The following is a 24,346-nucleotide window of genomic DNA, read 5'->3' as shown; positions in this document are numbered from 1 at the left end:
ACCGTAAGATATACTAGGCCCTGTGTTCCACAATTAGCAGAGAATTTGGGATAAAAGATATCACCATTGGGGAGTGTGAACCTTCAGCCCGGGTGAACCCAGGGGCAGAACGTGCACCTCCCACATCTCGATACACCTTTAGATAATTTGGGAGGGTGAGTACCCCCAGTGTAATGGCTAGAGACAAGTTTATCGCGAAGTGATTTGGCTTGTCTAAAAACTATCTCTGGCTGTTGGCCAATGTATTTGTTTAAGATCGGATGCTCCTGTAGAAGGTGCCAATGGGTGGCCATAATGTTTCTAAATTCAGCATGGTGGGAGGAAAATCTCGTAATGTATTTAACTGTAGATTTTGTAGTGGGAATTTTTGATTTAAATAGAAGCTCATTTCGTGTTTGTCGTACTGCTTTGTTATAGGCTTTCTGTAATAAGGACTTGCTATATCCTCTGGATAGTAAACATGCTCATAATAGTTTTGCCTGGTTTTGAAAATCTACATCTAAGTGTGTGCAGTTATGCCGCAACCTAATATACTGAGCGTAAGTTATGCTTCGTATTAAAGCTGGTGGATGTGCGCTTGAGGCGCGTAGCAGCGTATTTCCAGCCGTTGTTTTATGTAATAAATCGGTTGCTAGATAATTGTCCTCATCTATAAAAATAGGCAAAAAACTACTTTTCTTGATTTGACTATCACAATTATGAGTACATTTGAGATTATACAGATTTTGTTTCAGTGACTCAATGAAAGCATCCAATGAGGCTTTGGTGTCTGTCCAAATGATAAATATACGTCATCAATGTAGCGCATCCAGCACAAAATATTATATATTATATTAATATTATATTAATATTATTGGACAGATGTTCATTGGCAAAGAGATCATGCTTCCACCCCCCCACCCCCCCAGATACAGGTTTCCATAGGCAGGTGCATAGCACGTACTCCTAGCCACACCCTGTATCTTGAGGTAGTGGGAGTCTTTAAAACTGGGCCAATTGTGGGTCAGTATGAAACGGAGGAGATTCAGGATGAATTCATTGAATTTCCATCTGTGATGGTCCTCCTCATAGAGGAAGGTCCGAATTGTCCTGACACCCTGCTCGTGTGGGATGCTAGAATATAAAGCTTCCACATCCAAAGTCACGAGCAGGGCATTGGGAGGAATGACCATCCCCTCAATCTGTTTGAGGAGGGCAAGTGTATATTTTTTATAGGATGGTAAACAAATAACGTGAGGCAATAGCACTGAGTCCACTAGCTTGCTGGCGTTCTCTGTAAGTGAACCGATACCCGAAATTATCGGTCTACAAGGGGGCAACAAGGGATTCTTATGCACTTTAGGATATGCATAGAATGTCTCCACCCTGGGAGATCAAACATCCAGGTAATTATATAGGTCTTGATCGATAAGGCCCTCATGAAAGGCATAATTGATAATGGCAAAGTATTTATTTTTAAACGAGGAGGTATGGATGTGGGTATTCAACGATACCATTGGGAATTAGACAAAATATTGAAACACATTTTTTCATAGTTGGATTTGGTCATGAGCATGATGTTTCCTCTCTTATCTGCCACTTTGATCACTAGATCAGGGTGGTTCTGTAGCTTCAAAATAGTCTGTCATTGTGTCTGTGTCAAGTTAGTCTCTTTGGGGATGACATCAAGGTGTTTGATGTCACTCACTGCATTTCGTAGAAATGCCAGGCCTGGGTATTGGTAGTAAGATCTGGAAAGTTTTTTTTATTTTAATTTGAATTTGTTTAAGGGAATTGGTGTTACATCATACATGCTGTTATATTGGAGGTGTTAGAGCCATCATTCTCATCTAAGAGAAGCATGAGCTATCGAAGGGCTCTAAAATCCTCCATCTTGAAATGTTTGATATTCTGTGAGAGTTCTTGTTCTTGTCTTTATCCAACCAATCCACTCCCAGAAGAGGGTAGAATGCAAGGAGGAAGGGACTGTTCTAGGAAATGACTCTTCCTAGAGTTGTCATAAGTTCTAGCAAGTTCAAAGGCACATTGCAAGTGAAAAAAAAACATTTGGGCTAGCTTAACACCTATGTGGTGCAGGAAATGCTGTGGCCCGCACACATTTCCCGGACCGCATTGCAATCGCGCTGCCCTTGCGATCTTTTGCGGGTGTCAATACAAAGGTGATGACACTTCAAAGTAAACACAGGTCGCAAATGCTGTGTGTTTGCATGCACTGGAGCGCATAGTACTGAACGACCATGTGATCTGGTTTGGTGCGGCTCCAAAAAAGGTGCATACACTTCTTCAAAATTAATGGGCTCAAATTGCACAATACTGAAACACATGTGTATTGCGCAGAAATGCGGTGCGGTTCCTGTGCAATTCAAATGCGGTCTACAGTGTGAACCGAGCCTTGTGGGAGGGGATAACACTGCTAGAAAACATTTTGGCCTCATTCACATGGCTGTAAAAAATCTACTGATGTTATTACACGTGTGTTTTCTGGGAGAAAAGTTCCTAAAGTGTTTGCTAACCCCAAAAAAAAAAAAAATGGATCCTGCTCCTTTAAAGCGTGCTATATGACACAGTGCTTGTCCTGTGTCCTTTGCTCCCCCGTAACCCCTAAAAAACCTGGCTGATCCAGCCAGTTTCTCCCTACCTCACTGTAAACTGACCACGGTAATCATGGCTGCTGAGACCAGACACCGTGGTCAGTTTACGCGCCTCTGTCATCAGCAGCCTGCTATCTGCTCTTGTGTCCTCCTCACCCTCCCCTCTCTGTCTATGTGTTAGCCGCCGCTCCCCCCCTCCTGCTGCTCTCATAACACAAACCTGTATACACCATCAGCACTGCCTCCTATTCCAGTGTCCCCCTCTGTAGATTAATTATAAATATAAATGCTGTAAATACCTCACTTAAGAGCCAAGATTGCAATCACATGACCAGCCAGCTTTCTCTTCCTCTCCACCTCCTCTCCTCCCCTCCTCCCCTCCAGACTGACAGCAGAGGAATCTCAGCCCCGCCCACTGAATCTCTCAGAGGAGGAAAGGTGAAAGCTGGCCAGTCATGTGAACACAATCTCGGCAGTGAAATTAGGTATTTGCAGCGTGTATTTTTATAACTCACACACAGAGGGGGATACTACAATATGAGGCAGTGCTGATGGTGTATTCAGGTTAGAGTTGCTTAACAACCACTTTAAAGTGTTTGTTACCCCAGCATTTCATATTCCTGATATGTGCCTGCTGTACCATGTACAGGCAGTCCCCGAGTTACGAACGACTCCTACTTATGAATGGCCTCAAATGCCCGCCACTTTTGCTCCACGCGGGTCCTGGATACCTTTCGAGCACTTCTGAACAAATCCCACACTGCTGTACTATGCCCCAGATAACATAACAAGCGCCCGGAACATCCCAAATCCATGCACAGGTGGCAGTTACACTTATGAATGCAGTGTTCCGACCGGAAGTTACACTTACAAATGCAGTGTTGCGACCTACGAACAACTTCGACTTACGAACAAACCTATAGTCCCTATTGTGTTCGTAACTCGGGGACTGCCTGTACTTGGGAAAAGTATCCTGTTCTATTTATATTGCTTCCTTTGTGTAAAATCTCTGGTGTTCCTTCCAGTCCCCCTGCTTTCTTATTAAAACTGACCACACTAAGCAGGAGAACACACTGTGGTCTTTAGCTATGCTGGGAACTCATCCTGCTCTCCTCCAATGATAAGACTTGTCCTGACACCCCCTCTCCTGCACAGTCATTCACTGTAGAGTTCAGTGTGCTGTTGCTTCTCCTCCCCCAGCATTTATGCAGGTGAGAACAGAGATTATTTGATTACCTATAAAAAAGGAAAATAAGATATTTATAATGTTTGTTTTTTTTATGTTTATAAACAAATGTTTTGCCTTTCATTTTAGTTTTAAACTGAATGGGTGGTTTTACAAGGTGATCGTTTACAATCACTCTAAGTATAAATGCATTTAAACACGTTGAATTGAGTTGAGTTGCATCTTGATATAGCGCGGTCCTTTACCCGTAGGGTCCCGACGCACTTACAAACACATACACATATACACATATACACACGTGTAGTGCTACCCCCCTAGGGGCTGCTGGTGAAAGTAGTTCATCTCCCCACATGAATTTCCAACCACTCAGAGTCAAGCAGCAGTCCTTGCAACTTTTGTTTTTTTGTTTTATTTAGGAGAATAGAACTTGGATGGGGATATGGTACATATGGGATGCCCGCTTGATTGAAGAAAACTTATAGGGACTCAACTATATATATAGTACAGTATATGCACTCTTTCCTCTTCTACCTCCAGCACACACTTGCTTGCAAACTATCACTCCCATGACCAGCTAGCACTGATGTGAGGATCTGATATTGATTCACTCAGACCCAGGCAAGTGCCATTTGCAGGCAGGGACTATGGTGTAGCAAAAATGGAAATCTTTGTTTCTAGCTGTCATATCTGTGGCTACTGCTCCCAGCACCACCTCTTCAGGCACTGCCAGCCCTCCTGGCTGCAGCTGCCCCTTTCCACTGCCCGTGTCACCACAGTCCTCCCGAATGGCTCTGCACTCATCCCAAACTTCTCCATCCCAGTTTTCTCAGGCATGCCTCCCAGTCCTTCTGACTGTCTGTCACTCACCAGCCTTCTTGGCTGTTTCTGTTCCTCCTGGAGACTTGCCCGACAGTGTTCTCCCTCTGTCCTCTCCTTGTTCCCAGTGCCCCCTGGCCAGGACACCTCCGTGGGTTTTGAGAAGGTCTGATCTGCACCAGAGCCCAGGCCCAAGGTCACCCCCCTTAGACTGGGGAGCTTCCTCCAAGGCCCTGACAGTCTAACACTCCATCTCCAGCTTCCACTTGAACTCCCCCCCCCAATCTGGGCTGACCCAGAGTATTTGAGGGGGCCTGCCAGCCCAAGTTGGGGATTGGTCAGGGCCCTCAGAATACTCCAGGCAGCTCCACCTTACTTCCCCTCCCATCTTTCTAGAAGGTTGAAGTACATTCTACATTCTAGAAACCCAGGAAAAACACAGCCAAGCCTGCACAAATTTACCTACACTCAAACAAAAATCTCACCTCTAGCACTCTAGAAATGCTAGGGGGTGCTACAAATGTAAACAGGCGTATGCATACATAATTTGTTTTTATGATACTTTATTTCTGATTAGACTTAATTTACATGTTTACAAATGTGTATACATGAATTTATACATGTAAGTAAGTAAAGCACGTGTTCTTAGATGCAGATTTTTCTATTCTGTGTCATGGATCTGAAAGAAGCTCATGCTTACGGCACCTGTGTGAATAGCTCCATTGAAAACAATGCAGCTCCATTCAGATTCATAATGAAAAAAAAAAAAAAACACTTGTATACGCATTAATTTTAAGACCATGTGAATGAAGCCTTAAAATACTTGATTTTTATGAGCCTTTACTTGGAGTTTTTTCAAGTTGGTGACAGGGTCTCTTTAACCTAGAGTGAGGAAGAGAGGAAACCCTGTGACTACCACTGGGAATGGTATCTAAAGAATTTCATGCTCCCCCAGTGGGATAGAAGGAGATAAAGGTGAAAGCTGCAAATAGATCAGAAGCATGAATGAGCGCACATTGGCTGCTGTTAGGATGTCATTTTTGTGTAAGTTTAGATAAACGTATAATGCAGAAATCCGCAGCAACATTAATTCTGACAAATGTATTTTTAGCAACAAAATCTTGGAATATTTCCCCTATTCTGCTACAACACCTCTAAAGGTGACAAGCTCAGATGTCATTAAGTGAGCTATTTCCAGCTATCATGCACTGTGCCAGATCTAAGCCAAGAACCAGCATCTCCCTTATCCTCAGTGTAATTGGAATAACACAATATATGTTCATCTCAACAGGGGTCAATAGGCCTGTAAAAAGTAAGTACTGCATTAATGAATATACTGCTCGATGAGTACTAATGAGGCTAAATTTGCAGTGTTATCCATTTACACATATCTTGTGCCTTCATTTACACATAGTATTTGTTTTAAAGGGTAAGTCCACCCAAAACTGATATTTCAATGTATGTGTACATATATATATATATATATATATATATATATATATATAATATACCGTATTTATAACACACGCCGGTGTATAACACACACCCCAATTTAAGAGGGAAGTTTCAGGCTAAAAAACTTTTTTTTTTTTTTAAATAAACCACTTTGAAGCAAAATAATGATCAGTGAGCATCAATGCAGCCTGATTAGTGCCCATCTGCAGCTTCAGTGCAGCCTGATCTGTACCCATCTGCAGCCTTGCTCCTCACTGCAGTCTAATCAGTGCCCATCTGCAGCCTAATCAGTGCCCATCTGCAGCCTAATCAGTGCCCATCTGCAGCCTAATCAGTGCCCATCTGCAGCCTTGCTCCTCACTGCAGCCTGATTAGTGCCCATCTGCAGCATTGCCCCTTAATGCAGCCTGCTCAAAGTCCATCTGCAGCCTTGCCGAAATAGACAGAGCCGGATCTCCTGTGTACTCGGCTCGGCGTCACACCTAGTCCCGCCCCTTCGTCCGGATCCTATGATGGACATAATGCCAGTCCAATGCCGGGACGTCAATGCTAGGAGCCATCCAGGGGCCGGGACTGAGTGTGACTGCGAGCTGAGCCGAGTACACAGGAGATCCGGCTCTGTCTATTTCGGCTGCGCTCGTCCCCTCCTTCCCCTCGGTGGCAGCAGTATAACACGCACATACGATTTCCCCCCTATTTTATGGGGGAAAAGTGCGTGTTATATGCCAATAAATACGGTATATATATATATATATATATATATATATATATATATATATATATACTGTACACACACACCCTTATAAATAAATGTAAACAAACATTTTAAAATTAATTAAAACATGAACAGTGTCAACAGAGCAGTGTATGGTGTCAGAAGAGCTGAGGTTGGTGTCAGTAGGACAATGGATGGTGTCAGTCAGTAGAGCAGTGGACGGTGTCAGTCGGGCAGTAGATTATTATTATTATAATATAGGATTTATATAGCGCCCACAGTTTGCGCAGCATTTTACAAACGTGATGGTGTCAGTATTTTTTTTTTATTATTATTATTTGTTAGTATTTAAAAAAAAAATTTAGGATCCCCGTCTAAACAGACCCCAGATGTATCACTTTTGAGACAGAGAAAGATAAAGAGAAAGATACTGAGGACAGAGATTCCCCAGTCCCTTTCCCTGCAGTCGCAGCTGCACTGGACAATGAATGAATAGGAAGTGCTCCGTGCTGAGCTGTTTCCTGCTCATTCACACACTGAAGCATAGTAAACAGAGTTTACTATGCTTCATTTATGAATGGACACAGGAGCCCAGGCAGCAGGGGAATTTGTGCCACACTGGGTTATTAGGGTGTGCCCAGGCACAACTGGTACACCCCGTACACACACCTATGCGACAGGTAGATCTTGTAAAAGAAATCAGCACTGCACTAAGGGGCTTAGCCCACCAGATTCCACTGATTACTAACATATCACTTTTGGTTGGACTGACCCTTTTAAATTGATTTCTACAGATGTAAGCATTATTGCTTGTAAAATGGGCAGGTATGGGAGATAAGGTAGGTGACGGATAGGCAGATATCTTAATAAGGGCAACATGCTGGGAGATGTCTTCCTGCCCTTGAATGGACCACTTATCACTATGACCCACTACTTTTATCATATGTGTGCTACTGTGACCTTTGTGTCTTCTGCATAGACAGCTGGAAGCAGTTTATCATTCCCAGGAAGGTCACAGTTAGCCTAATTATAATTCATGGTTAGATCGGAAGCACTGATTGCAGTAATCAATCCAGCTATGAGTATTCTAAGTATTTAGCACTGTGGCTTGCAGTGTCATGGAAGGGGGGCCTTACATGGGGATGGAACCACCAGTATACAATACATTATAATCTTCAAGCCAGGTTGCAAAGCATGGAACCGGCTTTTTGTCATTTATGCATTTCAATAGGAGAAGAGCATAGCCCAAGCCTTCCTATCAGCTCTCTTCCTCACATACAGGGTCCATGACAACTATAGACCGTAAGGCAAGGCAGGAGCACACACATCCCTATGGACACTTGTGAGGCCTCACTATATTGAGGTTTTAGATAGGTCCCTGGGCCATGCTTTGCAGTGAAGCCGGGTACTGGTTACAGTAACCCAGCTGCCCAGAAGAGATGCGTCTTGACCCTGTGGACCATCCCCCCTCAGAGCCCTCCACTGCTGACCACCACCACTCCTGCCCCGAGCTGACATCTTGCTATAACTTCACCCTTTGTGCATAGGAGTGCCTTCAGCTTGTGAGCAAGGTGCAACGTGGTGTGGCAGGCAGTGAACACACAGAGTCCAATTTAGGCAATAGCATTATATTGTAGAAAAGTTCAGCACAACTCTATTAGGCCCGGTGGGTAGGCACACCCGTTCGGAGCCACTTAGGAACTGTGACAGCGGTTTGAAGACTTGAAGATGCCAGCAGTGTCTGCAATGAAGAGCAGAATGTGGCCTGGCTGGTCCACACCCCTAAAGGAAAGGCTTCCTGGAGCGAGATAGACGCAGTCCCTAACACTGTCCCTACTCTTCCGGAACCTTTCCCTACCTCTAAGTACTATCCCTGCAAGATGGGGAACCTGTACCTACACTAGTCATTTGCATAAAGCATGCCAAACCCAGGACTCTGCCTGATCCAAGATGGCCGCTGGAGTCACATGGGGCATTAGTGTCCAATCGGACAGCTGTCTCCTTGTGACCGCAGGAGGTCATAGAGGAACCAAGTTCCTTACAACTTCCTTCCCCTTCTGCATTGCCGCTTCAGTTGAGCACCACCTGCAGTGGGGAGTACATAATGCACCTGCCTACAAGCTGTGTGTTTTTGCAACCCAATAATAAGAATCTGGGCTTTGTAAAGGTCCAGATTAAGGGCTTGTTTACATGCGATAGGGGGGGGCGCTACTCTGCAACTGCTTGCAATGCACATGGTTGCAGTGCAGTGGTGCGGCATTGAGAGTTAAAGCAGGTGGTGAGGGAGAAACATATCCCCTTCTTTCTGCCTGTCAAACAACCTCCAAAAAGCAATCCACTGCTGATCGCTTTTCAAGGGGGCGGCAGTATAGCCGCACATGTAAATAAGCCCTATGAGAATCACAGACTACTGGGGAAAATCTCTCCACTGGAAAGAAACATAAGGAGCTAAGAATATAGGCAACCAGATCCCACCTGAAACTGAAACAAAGGTTTGGGTAGAGTTGCCCCTTAGCCCAATTTTAATTATCCTGATAAAATACAGTATTATGAATTTATTTTGAATTGTTAATATTTAATATCTCTTATATTCACAGTCTGATCCATTTCGCACCAGCACGATATCTCCATCCCATAAATCCAGTAAATTTGTCATGCAGCCCAGAACATTACCTCACTCTTGGCAGCATTTGTCTCTCTGCTCTTGTTATACGCTCTACCTGCTGGCTTGGAATGACCTCCACGTTCTCCGCTCTAAATTGGTTACAGTCGTTGTTTAGATTAAGGCTGCTGCAGGCAATCAGAAACCCAGCAGGCCTCACATAAGGAAAAAGAGCTCACTCCGCCCAGGGACCAACATAGCGGCTTACGATAACTCTCTGTGTGCGCTTGTAAAGAGGCTATTAATTCAGGGTTCATTCTACTCCAAAGTGTCAGTTTTCTTTAAAGCAGTGCCTGATGTTGGAACGGCCACCTTGCCTGTTTTTGCTGCAGGCTGCAATGGCTTGTCACCAATCTGTGATATATCAGACTGGCAAAAAATCTGTGGTTGTCTATGGCAACCAGTGGTGTTGTACCAGGGGAATGAAACATGTTGCTATGAATCATTTCAGGCAGAGTTGATTGGCCAGGATACATGTAGGCGATGTCTAAGTGAGGTTTTGGGAGGAATAACACACACAGTATATAGTGCACTGATATATTCTGTATTGACCTTGAACTGGCTTATTAGTATTACCAATAGGCAAGCCCTTGGCACGTGATACAATAGTTCAGTGAAACTTCAACATTTGCATCAGCAAGATGTGTTACCGAAGGATGGCTTTAGTTACAGTAATGTCCCTTGAAAGAGTCCCTGAAGAGTGGTTTCAGCAACCTGCAATGTCGAGACGATCCCGTACCGATCACCAAAGTGAATGACATGTTGGGGGAGTCTTCCCTAAGTTATCCCTGCTCGTCTGGAACCTCTCTCTACACTAAGTGCTGTCCCTAAAATTATGTGGTTTCCCTCATTTAAAAGGTTCTTTCACCCAAAATGGTAGACAAATCTTGTCTGAGGCAAAACCCTTATCCCCCAGAAGGGCACAATGGGCTCTTTTTCTGTCAAGCTTCAATTACATAGTCTCATTCTTACCCGGTACTAAGAATGTAATGGCTGATGCATTGTCGCAACAGTTTTCCTCCGCTTCCAAGATGGAGTCGGTTCCTGCTCCTGTGATACCTACCGATCGTATTCTGGCCACTGTTCGTATTAGTCTCACATCACCTTTTGGTGACAGAATTCTTGCCACTCAGATCCATTCTCTTCCCGAGAAACCTTGTGACCGCTGCTTTGTCCCTGAGAATCTCCACACTGCTTTGTTCCAGTCTTACTACTCTCCCAAAGCAACTGGCCACCCAGACAAGAATCAACTTATTACGGCTATTTCTCAACAATTCTGGTGGTCTAGTCTCCGTGCTGATGTAGCCGCCTTCGTAGCGGCTTGTTCCCTGTGTGCTCAGAGTAAGACACAGCAACACTATCCAGTGGGCATCCTTCAACCCACACCCAATGGAGAGAGGCCTTGGACCCACCCATCTATGGATTTTATTGTGGAGTTACCCAACTCTCAGAGCAACACAAATGTTCTTATGGTGGTTCACTGGTTCTTAAAAATGTCACATTGTATTTCACTTAAGAAGTTGCATACATCCAAAGAACTGGCATCCATTTTTCCTCAGGAGATCTTTCGATTACATGGGCTACCCAAGGTTATCATCTCGGACAGGGGTAGCCAGTTTGTCTTCAGGTTTTGGCGAGCCTTTTGTGCACAGTTGGGAATTCAGCTTTCCTTCTCCTCTGCGTATCACCCGCAGTCCAATGGGGCCGCAGAACGAGCCAACCAAGCCTTTGAGCAGTTTTTAAATTGCTATATTTCTGATCACCATAAGAACTGGTCAGACCTCTTACCTTGGGTGGAGTTTGCTCACAATAGTGCTGTCAATACAGCTTCCCGGTTGTCTCCGTTTATGGCGAATTATGGTTTCCAACCATGCATGTTGCCTGACTCATTTGTTCCTCAAAGAATTCCTGCATTAGAGGAGCATCTCCATGATCTTTGTTCCACTTGGGTGGAGGTCCAAGAGTCCCTCACTGAAACTGGCACCACGGTTTATTGGGCCTTTCTGTATTCTCCGTAAGATCAACCCAGTGGATTACGCATTAGACATTCCTTCTCACATGTGTATTTCGAATGTATTCCATGTCTCCTTTTTAAAACCTTTGGTGTGCAGCCGCTTCATCATCTTGGTACCACATCCTCGCCGGGTTCAGGTTGAGAACCATGAGGAGTATGAGATACAATCGATCATTGAATCCCGTAGGTTCCGTGGGTGCATACAGTACCTGATTCATTGGAAAGGGTATGGTCCGGAGGAATGCTCTTGGGTCTCATCCTCGGACATACATGCTCCTGTCCTCCTCTGTGCTTTCCATAGAGATTTTCCCCTCAAACCTGGAGGCCCTCCGAGGGGGGAGGGGTCCTTGAGGAGGGGTACTGTCAGGGCTGGGCTCAGCTCTCCCTTCTCAGTGCTCAGGTTGGTCAGCTGTCGGTTAATTACCAGCATCCATCGTTCCACAGTGGTTCACCTGGTGATCATTTCCTGCTCATCAGCCAGCCCCTTCTGGCTATTTAAACTGCCTGGTTCATTCCTTTCGTTCCTTCGCCTTTAGTCAAACATATCTGGAAACTTTCTGCTGTGTTCCTGTTGAAGACTTGCCTGGCTGACGTTCCTTCTGGTTCCTGATCCTGTCTGCTGCCACCGAGTATGCTGATCTCTGGCTTCCTGATTTACTGGCTTGTTCTGACTACCCGCTTTGGCTACTGTACATTTTTTACCATTATATTAAAAGGTGTGATTTATACTGCATTTTCTGTCTTCGTCTGATTCATGGTTCCTGACAAGGGTGAGTGCTCATAGTAGATATTATCAGTAGGAGGTGAAACAGAGATCGGGGATTAGTAAATTCGGCTCCCCTAGGCCCCACCAGGCAGAGGGTTAACTGTTATGTGCAGCCTGCTTCCTTGCCCAGACAATGATGTGCAGTGTTTGAGGGCACACTGGCCCCCTCCCTTGGAACCAGTGTGCACCGCACACATTACACCAATGGATGATACGCCACTGGAGCTTGTTCCCAAGTGCGGCAGCCCTTGCCACCAATCTGAAAAGCGCGCCTGCGATGCATCGCTTCTCAGAGGCATTTGACAGGTAGTAGGGAGATGATATGTCACCTCCTCGCTGCACGATTTAACCCTGTAAATGCCACACCATTGCACGGCAACCGCGTTTGGTGGGAGGTAACTCTGCTGAATGTGACATGCTGTTTAATTTTTGCCGTGGCATATGTACAGCTCTGAGCGGCTGCGTGTCTGTGTTCAAGTGGGTGGTGGTAAAATCGTCCCCCCCTTCCCCAGGCCGCATGTGTGAAGGAGCCCTTTCAGTGCTTTGTTTTTGTTTATAAATTATGTTCGTTCTATGCATTATTAGATTTTTTTCTTTCTACAAAATTCTACTACTATAAAAAGTGGATAAAAAAAGCAGAGCCTTTAAATTGGTTCTCTGGAAATGTTCTGGCTAGGCGGAAAATTTATTTACCATATTAAATATTAACCTACTTTGAAGTGCTGCTGGCCACTCGGAGGATGAGTTATGCACTGTTCAAGTACTCTGTTTTTCTGCAGTACATGCTTCATTTGAATGGCCTCTGTCCTTCCTTCCATGCCAAGTTTATCTCGGAAAGAGCCGCTGCGTTCCTTGATATCATTCATGCCTGCTGCTGTGCCCGCTCCGCCATTTTCTGGGCAATTCACAACTTTTAATCTTTTTTTTTTCTTGCTAAAGCTCATACTGGATTAGTGACACTCAAGACAAACAAGAACCTGGTGGAGGTAACAGGAGACATATCTTTTATGTTTAGGGCATGCATATTATTTGTAAGCGTACTTATTATCTCTCACAGAGATCACAGTGCTCCCCCCGACAATGCCTTCATCTTATTTTCTCTCCAGAAAGACAGAGCCATCTTTGTTCAGGCATTTATACCTAAACTGAGATGCTGGCTTAAGGGTGGATCAGTCTTGTAATTCCTTTGTGTCTGTGTAGCTTGGGGCTTTGTTCACAAATGTCTGACATAGATCAGCCCCTGATTCATCCTATCGTCTTGTGACTTGGTGTTAAAGTGGTTGTAAACTTTAATTTTTTTTTAAATAACAAACATGCCTATACTTACCTGCTCTGTGCAATGGTTTTGCACAGTGCAACCCCGATCCTCTTCTTTTGGGGTCCCCCGCTAGCGCTCCAGGGCCCTCCTCTTCATTGGGTGCCCATGGGGGCATCCGTGCGGTCGTCCTGCTGCGTCCATTGATACCGACAGCAGAACTCGGCACTGCCCCCGTGTCACAGCTTTTGATTGACAGCAGTGGTAGCCAATGGCTCCTGCTGCTATTAATTTGTCCAATGAGGAGAGCGACGGCAGCTGCAGCTGCTGTGCTCATGCACATCGCTGGATCAGATCAGGCTCAGTGAAGACTGGGAGAGAGGAGACTGAGAAAATGCTTTTTCCTGCCTGCAGCAGACTGATGACATCATCTTAGTCTAGACAAAATCACTTGACTGGAGCTTTTTTAAAAAAGGTGTGGTTTTTATGAAAAATGATGACATGAATTTAATAAAGGAGAGGTATAGCCAAAGCTATTTTGGCGGTACTTCTCCTGGGGATCACAGAAGTGCAGTATATTATGCACTCCATAGCCGGTTCAGGCTCTTGATCGATCCTGACTTTACAATCGGGATCCATCCAGATGCCTGGACCGGTAGCTGGCTCAGCCTATCGGCAAGCCGCTGAGAGACTGAGCCAGCTGCACCTGCCCCCTCCACAGCCCCCCTCCAGGCCCCTCCACAGCCTGGAGCTCCAGTGAGCACTGGAGGGGCAGAGTGCAGAGCGGTAACTGACAGTTCTCAGTTCTCAGTCTTAGAAGCGGCAGTGGATAGATGCAGTATAAAATCGATGCTGCATTCACCTAGGTGAGTATAAATGTTTTTTTTTTGTTAGACCCATACTTCTTTTTTATTAAAAAATTGTAACGTTACTGAGAGGTCTGCTTTAGGCTCACAGTATAACTGCTAATATATAGTAATTTGAATCCTTTTTTTTTAAAGACTGCATAATTAATAAACATTTAGGGGTTGATTTACTAAAAGGGGAGTGCAAAGTCTGGTGCAGCTGTGCAAAGTACCCAATCAGTTTCTAACTTTGGCTTATTCATCTAAGCTTTGACAAAAGAACCTGGAAGCTGGTTGGTTTCTATGCAGAGCTGCACCACATTTTGTACTCTCTAGTTTTAGTAAATCAACCCCTTAATGTTCTTACTCAATCTTCATTTTAAACACATTTTTGAGAGACATGCGTAGGTGCCATTTAAGCGGTATTAAACCCAAAAGCAAACATTTATTATATTGCAGCTTACCAATACTTGTGTAACAGCTGCATTAGTTTCCTTTTTAGTCTTTCTTTCTTCTATTTTCATCCGGTGATCCAGCCAGCAAGTCTGTTGTGTTTCACAAGCTCAAGCTCTCCAGCAGAATGTGTCAGTTTACATGGATGAGTCCAACCACTTAACACTGACAGTGGTGAATAAAATGATCAGCTTTTATTTATTCATGTAAAAACCTTTATCCCAAAAGGAAAAAAAAACTGTTTGGTATAACAGATTATAAAGTGTAAGTTGGATTTTGGCTTCAATTTGTTAGTGTATCTAAATTTGCTAATACAGTTAACACTACCCTTTCCCCGGACTGACAATGCTGCTTTCTGCTGTGCTTCCTTTTCTCATTCCTAAAGAGTTGTGTCTAAATAATATAGACGTGCACTCATTTTTGCGTGGTTCCATGTGTTTGGCAGCCCACACTCGGTGACGCGGCCATGAAAGGCCTTGTTCAGGATATTTCCTGTTTATAGGATGACAACATTCTCTCCCCATCTCCCTACTGAGCACCTGTGTTGTCACCCTGTATCATGCGTCAATGGTCGCTGTTCTGACACAGGCATGGCTTACTATTGTCACTATCGGGAAGCTGGTCCAAGGCTGTGTAAAGCTGACCATCCACCAGTAGAATTTCATTCAAAAATTTAAATTTTAAGAGCATTTGTTCAAACTTTGAGTCATTAGTGGAGTCAAATCAGTGTTTGTTTTCGACCACACTGATGACAATGCCGGCGCCACGGAGAGGAGGGGGAGACGAGCGGGGTTTCGCTCCCCCACATTGCTGGACCCTGGGACAGGTAATTGTCCGATTATTAAAAGTCAGCAGCTGCAGTATTTGTAGCTGCTGACTTTTAATTTTTTTTTTAAGCGGAACTCCGCTTTAACCGCTTGCCGACCAGGGCTCGCCGATGTACGTCGGCAGAATGGCGCTGGTAGACAAAAGGGTGTACAGGTACGTCCCCTTTAAGAAGCGGTGTGGCGGGCACGCGCCGCAGTCTCTGTGACCGTGGGTCCCGTGGACTTGATGTCCGCTGGGTGCCCGCGATCGTGTCCCGGAGAGGAAGAACGGGGAGATGCTTTTGTAAACAAAGCATTTCCCATTCTGCCTAGTGACAGGACAGTGATCACAGCTCTCTCTCATCGAGAGTAGTGATCACCATCCTCTTTGTTGAAGCCCAGCCCCCTCACTGTTAGAATCACTCCCTAGGACACACTTAACCCCTTCACTGCCCCCTAGTAGTTAACCCCTTCACTGCCAGTGTCATTTACACAGTAATCAATGCAATTTTATAGCATCGATCGCTGTATAAATGACAATGGTCCAAAAATAGTGTAAAAAATGTCCGCCATAATGTCGCAGTCTCGAAAAAAACGCAGTTCGCCGGCATTACTAATAAAAAAAAAAAATGCCATAAAACTATCCCCTATTTTGTAGACGACCTAAATTTTGCGCAAACCAATCAATATACGCTTATTGCGATTTTTTTTTTTTTTTTTTACCAAAATTATGTAGAAGAATACGTATCGGCCTAAACTGAAGAAAAAATATATTTTTTTTTATATATTTTTGGGGGATATTTATTATAGCAAAATGTAAAAAAATATTGTGTTTTTACAAAATTGTTGCTCTTTTTTTGTTTATAGCGCAAAAAATAAAAACCGCAGAGGCGATCAAATGCCACCAAAAGAAAGCTCTATTTGTGGGAAAAAAAGGATGTCAATTATGTTTGAGTACAACGTCGCACGCCCGCGCAATTGTTAGTTAAAGCGATGCGGTGCCGAATCGCAAAAAGTGCTATGGTCAGGAAGGGGGTAAAATCCTCCCGGGCTGAAGTGGTTAAGGTGAAAAAACTTCTGTAGTGCAGCAGCCCCCAGCCCCCCCCGTTTTACTCACCTGAGCCCTTCAATCCCTAGGCGGAGACGCGCTGGACCTCTCTGCCTGGGGTTCTCGGCTCTTGATTGGATAGATTGATAGCAGCGCAGCCATTGGCTCCCGCTGCTGTCAATCAAATCCAATGACCTGGGGGGCGGAGCCGAGCCCGGCATTCTGTGTCTATGCACGCAAATGCTTTACTTAGGAGCGTGCCCGCAAGGTAACCCCCGAGAGAGTGCTTCTCCTAGGGGGTTATACAATGCAGGGAGAAGCTGATAGCGCCGCCGGGGGACCCCAGAAGAGGAGGATCGGGGCCACTCTGTGCAAAACAAACTGCACAGAGGAGGTATGTATGACATGTTTGTTATTAACAAAAAACAAACCTTTACAAGCACTTTAAGCCCCGTACACATGGACAGAATGTCGGGAGACATTTGCTGGTACAAAAAATACCGCCCGACATTCTGACATTCGGCTGGCCTCTGTCGGATGTGCATGCTGGAAAACAAGCAGCCGACTTAGCCAAAGGCAGAGATCGCTGATCTCGGAGTGTTCTGACGGGGGGGCAGGGTAACACAACAGCTCAGCGGGGAGATCGCTGGACTATCCTCACATAGTTAGTACAGTGGCTCTGACCGGAGCTGTGTACACACTGTAGTCAAGTGTGTACCAGGTAATACTTATGCTGGAGTGAGAGTATCTAGATAGGAAGTGGGTAAAGGAGGCTGGAGAAAATCAGTAATGCTGAAATACAAAAAAGGATAAAAATAAAATAAAAAAAGTGTTTATGAAAAAAAAGCATGGAAAAGAAGAAAAGTAACAGCGCTCTCTGCAGGAAAAACTCAATCCATACACCAGGTCCATTCACAGGTGCCGAGGCTCAATGTGTCCCAACACACTCCAATGCAACAGTAATAAGGAGAGCCGGAGAGCCGGCAAAACTGTAATCCTTGAAGTGTCGTTTATTGGTACATCAGAGTGACAATAAAACAATAAAGCTGATGCGTTTCGGCAATAGCCTTAGTCGTAGCTACGACTAAGGCTATTGCCGAAACGCGTCAGCTTTATTGTTTTATTGTCACTCTGATGTACCAATAAACGACACTTCAAGGATTACAGTTTTGCCAGCTCTCCTTATTACAATTGTCTATTACACAAAGTGTTTTTATCAAATGAAATACCATTCATTCTGTTTTTACATATACTTTAATAAGAAGTGATATTAAAAAGGGTGAATGAGATGCATGTGCACTGATTATTTTTATATTGGGGGGGTTAAAAAGATAGTACGATTGAGAATTTTATAGTACGGATCTATGTAGGAGACCATTGTGCTGTAATCGACCATCTAAATATAAATTATCAGTAGAAAATAACTGACTGCATTCTACCAGGCTGACACGTACCCTGTCCTGCTCACTATCATGGAGCTGCTGTGATAAGACCATCCAGCACCATATAGGGGCCGGGCGCTTGATAAGCCCAACTAACCAGACACCAGTCATTACTTAGCCCATTGTTCCAGCCTGCCGCACTGCTCTGCACCTCCATCCCGCTTCTGTATCATACAGATACCTATATTCAGGACTTAATCTTTAGAGATGAAAATCCCAATTATTATCGACTCGGGGGCAGATGACAGCGATGGCGAGGAAAGGGTAATTGTCTGACTTTTCCTGGATCTTAGCGTTGTCATTAGCTGGAAAAATAATCTGCGATTTTTCTTTTTCAGTTCTTCCCCAAGCCCGTCCTGGAAGACAGAAATGTTGAATTTGCTAAGAAATGCAGCGAATTCATCAGTGACGTAAGTAGAAGGCATTGACTTTTTTTTAAAGCCTCATATGAAAGCAAAACCTTGACTCTAGTCCCTGACTGTTCTGATCCAAATCCCTCAATCCTCAGCTTTCTACAGCTGTCCATCATTTATCTCTAATATATAGGAAAGCAGACTTTGTATTTTTTCATTATATGTAGTATAAACTGTAGATAGATATATATATATATATATATATATATATATATATATATATATATATATATATATAAATCTGCGTTCTGTAAAAAAAATGTATGACATGTTAATATTTTGTGAACTTCATTTGTAATTAGACATGCACATGGGAAACACCATTTCTACTCATCTCCCCGTTTCCAACTTGGCATGGTGGCTGTGCTTTACTATTCTTCACTGCCTGTACAAGTCTACAGCCGCGTACACACGATCAGACTTTCTGACGGGAAATGTGTGATGACAGGCTGTTGTCGGTAAATTCAACCATGTGTACGCTCCATCAGACAATTGTTGTCGGATTTTCCGCAGACAAATGTTGGATGGCAGGTTTTCAAATTTTCCGCGGACAAATGTGTGTTGTCGGATTTTCCAAGCGTGTGTACACAAGTCCGTCACACAAGTCCAAAGTACAAAAATGCATGCTCGGAAGCAAGGACGAGCCAGAAGCGGTCAGTCTTGTAAACTAGCGTTCGTAATGGAGAATTAACATTTGTGATGCGGCAAATTATGAAATCTCGAAATGCAGCGCACAATTCTCTTCTTCTTTAACCTCCCTGGCGGTATGATTCTTTCGGATTTTAGGTGCTGAAAGCGGTACAATTATTTTGCATGGAAATTTGGCGTTTTATATTGTAGGCCTGTAATTCTTAACAATAACACACTTAAATCTGTCCAAACCAGAGTCTAGTAGATATCCCGGGTATGATAAAGTTTGAAACACAAAAACATAAATTATAATATAATAAATAAAAATAAATAATTAAAAAAAATTAAAAAAAATAGTAATAAAATAAATTTCCCCACAATTCACTATCGCTCAATTCTGCAAGTGTTCTAATTTACTATCGCTGTTTTCTAGCTGGTCTAAAGCCACTTTTGACGTAAAGGGACACTTTTTGGTTGCTATGGACAATCTCCAGTTTCCAGGCAGAAAGAACAGTGTATATCATGTAAAACTGCATGCAGGGCATGGGCCAGAGCACTGGGGACAAAAGGGATGTGAAATCATTTCATACAGTACTGTAATCTGTAAGATTACAGTACTGTATGTGTTATGATTTTGACATTTTTTTGAATTTGCCGCCAGGCTCCGCCCCCGTGTGTCGCGCCGCTCGCAGGGAACGGAGCCTGGCACGGAGAGGCTTCGGAGGAGGACGGAGCCCTCGGACACTGCGGGGGACATCGCAGGATCCCGGGGACAAGGTAAGTAAAGCCGCCCCAGGATCCTGCAATGCGATCCCGAGTGTGGCTCGGGGTTACCGCTAATGGTACTGAATTTTAACCCCGAGCCACACTCGGGAATACCGCCAGGGAGGTTAATGGGATAATAATGAAGCTGCTTTGCTGGTGATACTGATGGAGTTATTGCAAACAAATTTTCAAAGGCTTTTTTTTCTAGTGATGTCAAGAATAATATTATTATGCTTTTTTTTTAAATTTGGGCAAGTTACCACAACACCATTATCCTGTAGTTTTTAAGATCAAAGATACAACTATGTTGGTGTCCCTTGTCAATTTTACATTGTATTTTTTAAAAGTAACTGCCTACTCCCAAACTGTCATTTGAAGTAAAACACATAGCCAAGTATTATTCTCCACAATTTTTGTTATTGTGCATTAAAAAAAGAAAACAAATAAAATTAGACATGCTATCTGCCAATAGAACTTAACCAAATAGTTGCATCCAAAAATATAGAAAATATACTAAATCAAATCATTATTATTCATCCAAAAAAATAATGTCAAAGCAATAACTCCAAGGCCAATAATAAATAACACGTTACCTCCTCTGATTCTGCAACATGGCTGGTTGACGAACGGCCGTTCAAAAACTAACTGAAAAGCGTTAAATGAAAAACGTGAAAAGAAAAGCGCAAATCAACACTCACCAAACTTCTACTAACACGTAATTAGCAGAAGGAGCCCAAAGGGTGACGCTAAAGAGCTGAAAAACCACGTAGTACGTCACTACATTCATATTTGTTGGCCAACAATTGTGTGGCCGTGTGTATGCAAGACAAGTTTGGGCCAACGCCCTTCAGACAAATTTCCACGGTTTTGTTGGCCAATAATCCGATCGTATGTACGAGGCTTTACAGTCAGATCTGACGGACTGAAAGCAATGCACTCCTTTTGTGGCCAAGGAGCAGTTGTTAACCAGTGAGGCTGAATTACTTTAGTGACATACAGATGGCTGTTAGATAAAGAAAGTGTATGGCATAGCAAGCACTTAAAGCAGTTGTAAACCTAGGAAAAAAAACCTGTAAGACAAAGGCATAATGTGCTAGTATGCATTGCATACTAGCACATTATGAAATACTCACCTTAGAATGAAGCCTTCTCAGCGGTGCCCAGTCACCGCTGAGAGGGCTGACCTCTTCCCCCGTCCTTTCTTCTGGGATCGCGGGCTCCGGCGCTGTGATTGGCCGGAGCCGTGATGCCGTCACTCCCGGGCATGTGCGCAGAAGCCCTCGGTTCCGGCAAGAAGCTCAGAAGTTCAAGAAGCTCCGCTGACGCCAGCGGCTGCATGCAGGGTGAAAATCTCCTAAACTGTGCAGATATTCATTTTACCTGCAGGTAAGTCTTATTATAGGCATAACCTTCAGCTAAAAATCACAAAGCGGGCTTTACTACCGCTTTGAGCCCTGGTTCACACTGACTGCGGGAATGAAATTGCGCAAGTTCCGGGGAATTCGCACGATTTCATTCCCGCACGTCAGTTCCGATTTCGGGTTGGTCGATTTCAGAGACATCTGTGCGGCTTTCTGCACAGATGTCAATGGAAATCGCACCCCGAAAATCACCAAAATTAGTACAGAAACTACTTTTGGTAATCGGTGCGGCGCCGCAAATGTTGCGTTACACCGGTTCGGACGGTGTCATTGCCGGCAATTGCCACTGATTTGACATGCCATATCGTATCAATGTGAACCAGGGCTGAATGTAAAAGTTTCTTATAAATGAACTCCAGGAAAGAATATACACAGCTGGAACACATTTAGGGGAGCTGATTTACCTGACAAAGGATTTGTATTTGTTTCCATCCAATTTTGAGAATTACACAGCTCTGCCACTCCGTACAGTGCTGTTTTTTTCTCTGCTCCAGTTTAGTAACAATTACAGGTCTTGTCCCTCCCTCAGCTTGTGATTGGACAATGAATAGAGAAGCAGCATACTGAGCTCATCTCCTTGTCACTCTGCTTTGTCAGCAGGCTCCTTGCCATGCAGCACAACAGCTTTACTCCTTGTGCTGTTTCTCCCTCCCTCAGTCTGAGGTCTGCTGTACAGGGACTGCAAGAGGCAGATACCAGGTCAGATTCAGGTGCTCAAACTCTTTCTGAGATTTGATGTTTATAAAATTACTTAGAACCCCCAAACATTATATATATATATTTACAACACCCTAGAGAATAAAATGGCAGTCATTGCAATACTTTCTGTCACACTGTAGTTGCGCAGCGGTCTTACAAGCGCACTTTTTTGGGAAAAAATACACTTTTTTGAATTAAAAAAATAAGACAACAGTAAAGTTAGCCAAATTTTTTTTATATTGTGAAAGATAATGTTATGCCGAGTAAATTGATATCCAACATGTCACGCTTCAAAATTGCTCCCGCCTGTGGAATAGCGACATACTTTTCCCCTAAAACTCTCCATAGGCGGAGTTTAAAAAATTCTAAAGGAGGTTGCATGTTTTGAGTTACAGAGGAGATCTAGGGCTAGAATTATTTCTCTCGCTCTAAAGATCACAACGATACCTCACATGTGTGGTTTAAATACTGTTTTCATAAGCAGGCGCTGCTCACGTATGCGTTCGCTTCTTCACGCGAGCTTGGTGGGATGGGGCACGTTTAAAAATAATTTTTTGTTTTTTCTTATTTATTTTACCTTTTATTTTTTATTTTTACATTGTTGTGTTACAATGTAAACATCCCTTATAATAGAAAAAAAGCATGACAGGACCTCTTGAATATGAGATCTGTGGGCAAAAAGACCTCAGATCTCATATTTACACTAAAATGCAATAAAAAAAAAATAAAAAATAAATGTTGTTTAAAAAAAAAAAAGTCTCTTTAAGAGCTATGGATGGAAGTGACGTTTTGACGTCGTTTCCTCCCTGCAATGGTATGGAGACGGGTGGGGGCCATCTTCCCCTCACTCGTCTGCATACTGAACAGAGAGAAGAACCCGATCGCCTCCGCCGCTGCTGGCGGCTCCGATAAGTGGCAAAGGGCGCCGGAGCGCGGCAGGAGAGGAGGCCCTCTCCCGCCGCCGATAGAAGTGATCTCGCGGCAAATCAGCCTCAGAGACCACTTTTATCTGAAAGCGGAGAAGAAGAACAGAGGCGCCACTCTAAGCACCCAGAGGACTGCTTCTTCCATACAAACGGGGCTGCCTTCTATAGTTGCTTCCACAGGCAATGGACTATATTTCAGCTTACATGGACGTTAAGCAGATAATAGCCTGTTTTGCCTATATTACCCATTACATTGTCTTAGCCCCAGCCTTTTATTCATGTTTGTAGTTGTTTATTATTTTTCTGAACACCCGCTCCTTATTAGGAAGGATAAGGTTGGGGGGTTTTAATTGTTTTAATTGTGTTGAACCCAGCGCTCACACTTACATGTTGTTTTTTATCTGAAAGTGGACCGTCCTATGAAGAAGAGGATACCGGGGTTATGGTAGCTAGCTGCTGCCATAACAACGATATCCCTCTTCAAAGTACCGACGTATAACCACGGCGGGCGGTCCTTAAGTGGTTAAACAAAAACATTAAAGTGGATGTAAACCCCATTCATGAAATTTGAGCTGGGCACATATATCTGCAGTGTTTTTTTTATCTCTCTTCAAAGCCCTAAGTCCAGTGTCTTTCTGCTGCTCCGTTCTGTTGTCAGCATGATTATTTCATGGTTATGCAATAGAGTTTTGTCTGTCAGCTTACCTGTCTCCATGTGTTCATCTCTAGAGACCAGCTGACTCTCACCTGACTGCTTTTATAATCTCTCCTCTAGCATGGCTCCAGCCCAGCTCCTATCAGAGAACTCTATATTAACCTCTGCACTGCAGGCCAGCCTTGCTGAGCAACCTTTGTATGTTTGCTTCCAGTTTCCTGCCTGCCGTGTGCTCTACGTTTGTTTCTGTTACCGACCTTGGCGTGTTCTCAACTATTCCTGTCTGCTCGTGACCCTGACCTTTGACGTGTCCCTGACTATCCCTGTTTGCCTGTGACCCTGAACCTTTGGCGTGAACTCTGTTGTCCTTGTCTGCTTGTGGCCCCAACCTTGGCTTATTCCCTTACTATCCCTATTCTCCTGTTGCCTACTGTGGGTGTCAGCTGGGGGACCCTGGGGGTCGCGACCTGGAGCCAGTTGCAGCCCAGTCCATCCTCACCTAGAGGTTCTGGTGAACACCTGCTGGCTCTTTTTTCTAGGGACCTCTCCTGGAAACGAATGTCAATCTGAATGCACAAGGAAATTACATTGTCCAAACTGGCGGGGATGGCTCTTCCTGCTAATTCATCCTTCACTTGGTCAGAGAGGCCATGTAAAAAGGTTGCGACCAGGGCCTCAGTGTTCCAGCTCAATTCAACTGTGAGGATACGGAACTGAAGCGCATATTGTCCCACTGAACAAGATTCTTGGCGAAGGCGTAAAAGGGCACTAGCCGCGAAGACA

The 24,346-nt window shown here is 44.1% G+C and overlaps 2 protein-coding genes across 3 annotated transcripts in view; both read left to right on the top strand.

The window, feature by feature from the left end:
- LOC141144255 (LIM zinc-binding domain-containing Nebulette) overlaps positions 1-24,346 on the top strand; it is a 395,409-nt gene that overhangs the window by 225,391 nt on the left and 145,672 nt on the right. The window lies entirely within an intron of this gene.
- The window catches only part of LOC141144254 (uncharacterized), a 147,444-nt gene that overhangs the window by 5,040 nt on the left and 118,058 nt on the right, over positions 1-24,346 (top strand). Inside the window, exons 1-2 of one of the 2 annotated variants that reach the window (XM_073629751.1) lie at positions 17,969-18,318; positions 18,393-18,464. The exons of the other annotated variant lie outside the window; for it this stretch is intronic. Of the exons in view, the coding sequence (XP_073485852.1) occupies positions 18,262-18,318; positions 18,393-18,464 (129 nt within the window). The 5' untranslated portion in view covers positions 17,969-18,261. Of the gene's footprint in view, positions 1-17,968; positions 18,319-18,392; positions 18,465-24,346 lie in introns of those variants that run through there. 2 annotated transcript variants of the gene reach the window in all.

The sequence above is a fragment of the Aquarana catesbeiana genome, linkage group LG05 (genome assembly GCF_042186555.1).
Source record: "Aquarana catesbeiana isolate 2022-GZ linkage group LG05, ASM4218655v1, whole genome shotgun sequence".
Classification (NCBI taxonomy): Eukaryota; Metazoa; Chordata; class Amphibia; order Anura; family Ranidae; genus Aquarana; species Aquarana catesbeiana.
This window is presented reverse-complemented; position numbering and strand designations above follow the sequence as displayed.